This window comes from Gossypium hirsutum, chromosome A05 (assembly GCF_007990345.1).
Source record: "Gossypium hirsutum isolate 1008001.06 chromosome A05, Gossypium_hirsutum_v2.1, whole genome shotgun sequence".
NCBI classification, from domain to species: domain Eukaryota; kingdom Viridiplantae; phylum Streptophyta; class Magnoliopsida; order Malvales; family Malvaceae; genus Gossypium; species Gossypium hirsutum.
This window is the reverse complement of record NC_053428.1, coordinates 62,151,865-62,160,772: the sequence shown is the minus strand read 5'-3', so window position 1 is coordinate 62,160,772 and position 8,908 is coordinate 62,151,865. Positions and strand designations below refer to the sequence as shown.

General features: G+C 30.7%; 1 protein-coding gene across 1 annotated transcript; it reads right to left on the bottom strand.

Annotated features, from left to right (window-relative positions):
- Positions 1 to 2,183: 2,183 nt before the first annotated feature.
- Positions 2,184 to 8,502, bottom strand: LOC107957331 (probable pectate lyase 1). The gene is made up of 6 exons (XM_016892836.2): positions 8,261 to 8,502; positions 6,590 to 6,673; positions 3,723 to 4,365; positions 3,550 to 3,653; positions 2,632 to 2,770; positions 2,184 to 2,538 (listed from the first exon to the last, which is right to left on the bottom strand). Exons 1-6 carry the CDS (start codon positions 8,350 to 8,352, stop codon positions 2,317 to 2,319), a joined length of 1,284 nt encoding a protein of 427 aa, XP_016748325.1. The 5' UTR covers positions 8,353 to 8,502; the 3' UTR covers positions 2,184 to 2,316.
- Positions 8,503 to 8,908: the final 406 nt, after the last annotated feature.

Sequence of the window (8,908 nt, the reverse complement as noted above, 5' to 3'; positions counted from 1 at the left end):
ACACAAAGAGCATGATTTTGATTTGCTTAAAACATGATCTAATCAAATCATAATTTAAGCTCTTTTACTCAAGAACTTACCTCGGATGTTGTCGAACGATTCCGATGGCTACTCGACCACTTTTTCCTTTCCCTTATCCAACTGGGGTCCTCTAAGCTCTTGAGCTAATTCAAACAAATTTAACTCATTAAAGTCTCATTTTGCTAGCTTATGGCCGAATATGACAAGGAGTTTGATAGGTCATATGGCCACCCTTTTAGCTCAAATACACAATGATCATACGCATTTTTAATCACATCAAGCAATTTAATAGAATTCATTCGAACATCAAAAGAGAAGCTCAAGGTACTTAGCCCATATATCCATTAGACATTAGAGTCACATGTGTACGAAATCACGAATCGAATTCAACATACTAGCTAATATTTCCCCTTAGCCGAATTTTCTAAGTCAAGCTAAAGCCATCAATAGGCTACCTATGGCCGAACATTCACATAGCTTATGTACTTATTCATGTGGCCGAACATACATGTCTATGTTGGGGCCGATTGCAACACTTAATACATTCTACAAGTATGGTTACTTGTATTGACTAAACACCATTTTGTTTCAAGTTCAAAACTTGGCTAATACACACATATATACACTAGTAAAGCATCCTCTCCCTTTCCATCAATTTAACACATGCATTACTCATTAATATACAAAAATTATATTCGGCCTTAGCACACAACTTGCTAGCCGATTCTTCTCCATCTAGCAACCAATGCACATATGTGCTCACTCAAAAATGCTAAAAAGAAGATTCAAGAATCATCAATCCACCATCACATGCATCATTAACAAGCTTCATATTTAGCATGCAATGGCATTAACACAAAATCCACCTAGGCCGAATATCATCCCCATGACATAGCAAAGATTTGAACCATGGGCTAATTAGAACTCAAGCTAGCAACTAAAAACATGCATGAATCTCATGGCACAACCTCAAACATACCTTGATCTAGATACAAGTATGGCCAAACCTCCTCCTAATCCTCTTCCAAACCAAACATGAAGCAAGAACTCCTTCCTCCTTCCTTAGAATTTTCGGCCAAAAGAAGATGAAAAAGGATGAACAAAATTTTTTTCTTTTCTTTTCTTTAACTCACGGCAAAAGGGGGGGGCATGGATGAGACCATTCTTTTTTTTTTCATCACTCCTCCCTTTCATTATTTAATTACCATGCTCATTATTTTATTGTTTCCACTCATGATGCACCAACACAACATGTCTATGACATGTCTTGCCCATCACACTTGGTCTACCATACTTGTCATGGCCGGCCACTACTAATAGAGGGGGGGGGGGAAATTGACATGCAAGTCCCCCCTTTTTCAACATGCACTAATAGGTCCTTATGCTTTGACCTATCACATTTCAAAATTTTCTCACATAAGTCCTATTTACTAAAACTCACATGCAATCGACTAAATCGAAGCTTGAAATTTTCACACATTCATAATTACATATTCTAGACAATAAATATCACATTCAAACATTTCGGTGACTCGGTTTAGCGGTCCCGAAACCACTTCCCGACTAGGGTCAATTTTGGGCTGTCACATGCTTAGACTTGGTTGGTGTTCATTGTTGAAGTTAAACCCTTAAGGGGTTTTATGAAATAGGTGGAGAACTTGTTCACTGAAAGTTCGCGATGAAGAACTTGTTCATTGAGAATTTGTGTCAAGGTGGAGATTGTTAGAATTAAGTGACCCGAATTCTTATTTAAATAAAATACGATGGAAAATAAAATAAAAGTAAAATCCATATAGAACAAGACTTCTTTTATTTTATTTTAGAATAAGGTTTTTTAAACCTTATTAAACTCCATCTATTTTATATTGATTAGGATAAGGTTTTTCAATCTTACTAGAATATGGTTTTACAAGCCTATAAATAGACATAGTCTATTCCTCTAATATTGATTCAAATTTTTGACATAGTGAATTTTCTTCTCCTCTGCCCGTGGTTTTTTCCCGAAAGGGTTTCCACGTAAAATTTGTGTGTTTTTTTTATTTTTTTATTTTATTTTTCACAACTTGGATAGGGGGAAAATAGGGGAAAAAAAAACAAATGGACAACACTTCAGCACCAAATGGGCGAGGTTGAAGAAACAAACAATCAAACAAAAGAAACAGTTTGTGACAAATAGAATGATGGATAAGTAGGAGAATATGATGACAATGTGGTGATAGAAAAGAGGAAATCAAAGAGTTCTGTAAATGGCTGATTTTTTAGCCAATTTAGTTGAATGGGGTGGGGGAAATTATGCTAGCATTGTCTGCCTCTACGGCAAGGAAGTGAGCCAGCATTTAAAGTCATGCCTCTAACCATGGAAGACGACTTGGCACCTAAGCTTGAGGCCCTGGCATAGCTGGCTGAGGCTCCAGCACCTGATGGAGTGAAGTAGGCACCATTGACCAACAGGTCACCTTCTGACCTCCAATTCCAGTTCTTCCACTTACTTTCGGCAGTCTCCACTCTCTTGGTGACCTACTCAAGTTCAAGAAATCACAAAACGATAAACATATTTCACAATGAGAGACTAAACTAAAAATAGAAAAAGAGAATTGAGACAATTAATACCTCCTTTGCAAATGGGTTCATTGGAGCTGCGTATCTGTTACCTTGACTGTTGATGGTAGGATTTGCACTTCCACCAATTGCATACATTTCCCAGTGAGTGTAGTCATTGTTCACCACATGGAAATACCCATGTCTACACCTGTGCGTATTCATCAAAATCCATTTCAATTCTCATATTCGTTTTAAAAAGTGTTTTTTTATTAAATTTGATAATGTTTATGATTATGGGAAAAATGTTTTTTAAGAAAATAAAATAATAATTTTAAATATTTTTTTATAAAATAGAAAATTTAATAGGAGGATAAAAAGTAGCTTCATTAAAAAACACTTTTTCAAAAGTTAACCGTTAAAATTTTTTATATTTTAGTTTGGGTAAAATCAAAGTAGTCGGTACCGTATTGGCCAGTACATGTTGTTCTGGTCTTAAATTGGTACCAAGTAATTTATATTCAATTCCGTTCAAAATTGTGGGGCGTTTCAAACATTTCAGTGTGTTTAGGCCTGTTTTGGTTGATATAGGCTTGCCATGGTGCGTATTGGCCTGTATCGATTGGTATACAATTTAATATTTTAAACTATTTCTATTTTTAAAATTTTCCATTTTAACCATTTTAATTTTTCTATAATTATATTTAAAATTAAAAGCTATTAAATTTATATTTACATATAAATATATTTATATGAATGTAATTGAGATATATTTGCATGTATATATAATTATAATTTATTATCAAAATAATAAATAATTTATTAAGAAACAAAATAATTTGGACTATAAATATATATGAAAAATATTTAAATATGTATTTTTTAATTTATCAACAAATCCATTTTCCTCTTTTACCTAAGGATTCTTGGCTTCCCTTATAAAAAACATCTTATACGCTTAAAGTACCTTGGCATTCTTTGGAAAAGTACCTTGGCATTCTTTGGATAAGTCCCTTTCCGAAATGGTTATAGGCAATAGTCACTTGCATCTGCTTATCCCTTGTGTAAGAGTCACTGTGACCTAGCAACATCACCTACATTTAATAATTTCAAAACAGTTAGCACTGCCATTAATAAGAATGCTAAAGCTGAAGCAAAATTACCTCATTATGGTGGGTGAAGTGGTTATTTGAGATGGTAATGGCTGTCGAGCCCATGACAGCATCAACAAGACCATCAGCACAATTAGAGAGAGAATTGTGATCAACCCAAATATGGCTAGAACCAAAGATGGAGATTGCATCACCATCAGCCATTGTCCTCCACCCAAAGTGAGACGGTGAGTTTCTCACCATAGCATTACCAGTAGGCTTACAGTCATGGATATGAAGACCATGAATAATCACATTGGTAACAAATTGGATTGTTATACACCCTCCATTAGCAATATGAACATTAGCTCCACGACCGTCAATAGTCTTAAAGCTGTTCATTATCAGCTCCTGCTTCAACTTAATGACCATGTCCCTCTTAAACACGATCCAGAGAGGGCGGTCCTGGATCACAGCATGACGCAATGTCCCAGGTTTGGGGTTAACAGGGTCATCATCAGTGTGGTCAGTGACGACATAGAAGCGCCCATCACGCCCACCAACTGCATTCCTTCCAAAGCCAATGCCACACTCAGCTAGTCTCTTTCGGCGCTTATGCCAGTTAGGGTCACAACGCCAGCAATCGTCAATGGGGTTACCGGTTCCACATGAAAAGAACCCCAACTTCCTCCTTTCGGTCAAATTGCGAATATTCCTACCATCACATTCATACATAGAACAAAATTATTCTTAAACAATACACGGAAAAAAAATCTCACTTTGAAATATTTGAAATAATATCATATGTTTCATTTTTTTTAAATACTTGATTTTTTTATATTATTACACTTTAAAGAAGAATATATTAAGGTGTAATCGAGCCAAAACGAGCTTGAATACTGTCAAGCTCGAGCTTGATTAAACATTTATTTTTAAGCTTGAGCTAAGCTCAAGATACAATCAATTACTTGAGCTCGATTAAACTCGTTTATTGATTTTTATACTCAAGCTCGAACTCGAGCTCAGCTTAATAATTAAACTTAAAGTTAATAATATATATTAAGGACAATAATGTAATTTAATAATATAAAAATATGAGAAGCTCGATAAGGCTTGTGAGTCGTTCGAGTCAAGTATTACTAAGTTCGAATGCAACTCGATCAATAGCTCAAGCTATTCGAGCTCAAGTCTGCTCAATAATTATTGAATCAAATTCGATTTTTTTCAAATCAAACTTGAATAATATACTAGTATCAGTAATTCATTTAGACCCCTAATATATATCACTTTATTTATATTTTTTGTAAACTTTGTATAGAAACTTTAATATATTGCCTAAAGAAATTGTTAATTATGAGCATCTCTTAAATTTATTATTGAAGGTGTTAGTGTATGATTGTCGGTGAGTGTAAATTAACCCACTTAAGAGTGAGGACAAGTAATCAGATCCGACTAGGAGAGCTAATGAATAAAAAGTAACGTATAGTAGAATTTTTGTCAAATTGTGAGGACAAGATATGTTATTGATATATATAACGGCTAGCTTGTCCTTTGGGCTTTAGCATCTCCATTAGTTTAAAACAGGCAAAGACTAAATTATATTGAAGGGGAAAAAACCCAAAGAAACGAACAAATATAGTCAACTAGGAAAAATTCCCGTTGTAGAAATTGTCTCTTTCAAAATTATACAATTAAGAATAAATTGAGAAAATAAGTGGTAAAAGTATCTCTCTACTATATTTAGATAAATTGTAAAATGAGTGAGTAAAATAGTTCTTTTGTTAAAATTTGGTATTTATATATAAAGTATCATAATAAATTTAGTACTCAATTTTTACATATTTATTCAATTTGACTCTTATTTTTTTTTGAAATTAAATTATAATTTTTTTAAACTAATAAAGCTAAATGATAAAATAGACATTAGCAACAAATTTTAATTAAGCCCTGTTAAATTTGAAAAAAAATCATAAAAATTATAAGTAAAATTATTTAAAAAATTATAAATATTTTAAAATTATAAATTTTATTAAAAACAACATAATACAAACAAGACGCAGAAAATAATGAAAACAAGAAACATAACACAAAAACCACACAAACACAATAAAAAATAAAAATAAACATGTCAAAATCTAAATAACACAAACTATTAATTTATAAAAAAATAATATAAAAAATAAATACTATTAACAAAAAAAATGACACATTCATAAAACGCGAGGACTTCCTTTGTTTCCTTATTAATTACGAGCATTTGCACTTTCCCATATGATTAAAGTAAATATAGTAAAAAGAAAAGAAATAGTGATTAAAGAAAAGGTGGGGCGAAAGTTTTTATATTAGGAGTTAAATAAATTTTTATTTTAAAAATTAGTAAATTTATTTTTGTATGTTTAATTTAAAAGTAAATTAGTCATTTCTGTTAAAAAATTTTATTTTTATTGTTAATATTTAGTGTCTGGCGAAATAATTAGACAATAATTCATTCTGGTATACATGGGCCAATTTTTAAAAGTAAAAATGAATGAAATTTTTAACAAAAAAACCAATTTACTTTTTGGTCTAATGTATGAAGATTAATTTGTTTATTTTTGAAATAAAATAGATAAAATGCAATCAAACTCTTAATATGATATTTTTGTATTACTTTTACTTTTAGTCAATTATGTGATGATTTATGGGTTAAAGCTCTATAAAAAAGGTTGTTGATTAGGAGAATTTTCTTTGAATAAGTGTGTGAAAAGAAAAAGAAAATATTGTACTATCAAGTATATAGTATGTGTAATGGGGGAAAAGACGAAAAGAAATAGAAAGAGCCTTCAGACACGGATATGATGAAATTGATTTTACGTAGAATGAAAGTGAAAAACAACATGGTAAAAATTGTGTCATTGAATCTGCAAGTTAGCATAAATAAAGATAGAAGAGAGACTCACAAGTCAATGATGGTCTCGACCTCCAGAGCAACAGCCTCTGGGTCAGCCACCGCATGCTCGTTCAATGGATCAATGTCTCCTAACCTGTAATCATGGGAGATTTTCCATTTACTAGCGTTGATTACTAAACAAATTATTTGCCTTTTTTACAGTAATGGCAAGTTTTCTACTGTAAAAAGAAAAAAGCAATTTTTTTATGATATAAAAATAAATTCGTAATATTCATTAATTTGTTTTCCATTTTATGCCTTAAAATTGAATATTATTTTTCTTTTTTATTAAAAATAGTAAATTAGTCCTTATATATTATATTAAAGAATAAATTGGTCATATCTATTAAAAATTTTATCGATTTGTACTGCTAAAAACTGAAAAATGACGTATCACATGTCATATGTACATTATATTGATATATAATAATTAATTTTTAATGAAAAAAATAAATAAAAATTTTAATAAAATAATAATTTTATTCTTTAATTTAATATAAATTAAATTATTTATTTTTTAATAAAAAATATAATCTAACTTCTATTATAGAAGTTGGATGATATTTTTTCTTATGAATAAGATTCGAACGGATGGTAAAGAAATATGTATTTTTCATGTGTGTAACAGTACACTTAATCATAAAGGCAAAAGGGAGCTGTCTACCAACATTCCCGAAAACCGTTAAAGAAACATTTAGAGCGAAAAGGGCGAAAAACCGCGAGAGGATTGGATCGGCGGGAATTATTATAATGACTAAAATGTCCTTCAATTTACAATATTCTCTTTCCTTTTATAGATCGAAATTCGAAGGGGGCATTTGTAGTAAGAGGGTAATTCTCGTTAACTACAAAAGAAAAGAAGTAACAAAATAAACGGTTGAGATCTAAGGATCTGAATCTCAACGGCTAGGATTGTTGTGTTTGGCTATAATGGATGGATAAAATGGTAGCCGTTGCATTGATTCAACGGTCTAAACATGAACGAAAGTAGACAAAACTAACGGCGGAGATCATTACTTAGCTGCCATTTTTGAATTCTTTGTGCTCTACAGTTTCTTTGTCTCCACATTGCGGTATATATATAGAAGGAAGAGATAAATTGATAAATTATAGAGTAATTAGAAAAAAAAAAAAAAGGGATTTTATAGTTGGTCATTTTCAGAGGCAAATTTAAAAAATATTCAATTCAATCTTTATTATAAAATAAAGAAACTATAAATTAATATATAATAAAACGAAAAATTCAAATCATCCTATAAATAAAGAATTTATAAATTAATATATAATAAAATTACACTTTAATATTCTAATAATAATAAAAATAATTTATCCATTCAAAAATGATAAAATTATAATAAATTTATTTTTGTATCTAAAAGAATTATAATTAAATTTCCACCCACGTTTAGCCTTAAGACGAGTGAAAACTTATTTTGTGGTGTTAAATGAAGGTTTTGAAGAGGGTTATTGATGGAGTCGTTAACAAATACAGCTCCAATTTGTTTTGTTGAGAACTTAAGGAAATAACGAAGAATAATGTAGCTTAACTTTCCTTAATTTTATTTCATGATATCGACATTATTTGCATTATAATCCTCTTCAGATGTAGATCTAAAATTCAAAAGAAGGGGAAAGAATAGAGAGGAAGGTTGAAAGTGAAGTAGAAAAGAGAAAGAAAGACCTGGAGGTGGTGTTGGTGGCAATTGATCCTCCAACACGAAACAAAAAGAGAAGAGCTAAAGAAGAGAAAGCCCATTGCATAGGAACCGCCATTGCCACTTTCGATGCTTCTTCAGCACTTAAGAGCTTTCCCCCTGGTTTCTCTCTCTTATCTAAACAGACAACAAAAAGCAAAAGGAAAATGTGAGAGGGAGGGGCAGGGAGAGTCAAGAGCAAAACCTCCAAGGAAATGGCTTTTATAAAGCCCCGAGTCACCAAAATTAAAAAACCTAAAACCTTCTTTAATTCTCTCATGTTTAATAAACTGCTTTTAATATTTTAAATGTTTTGATAATCAATTTAATTTTTTATTTGATATAATTTTTTTAAAAATATACTAAATTGATTTTATTCTATTAAAATAATATAATATTAAACTTAAAAATAAATTATCTTTTAAAATTAGTATTTATTTTTATCAAACAATATAATTATATTCAATATTCATATTTACTAATTTACTAAACAATTTTTTAATAAAAATTTAATACTTATAAAATTTAGCCATAAATATTCTGTAATTAATTTGTTAGCATTTAAATTTCCAATTTATCAAACACACATTAAATTACATATTGACTAAAATTCATAATAGTTTAAAGGCCCAAAA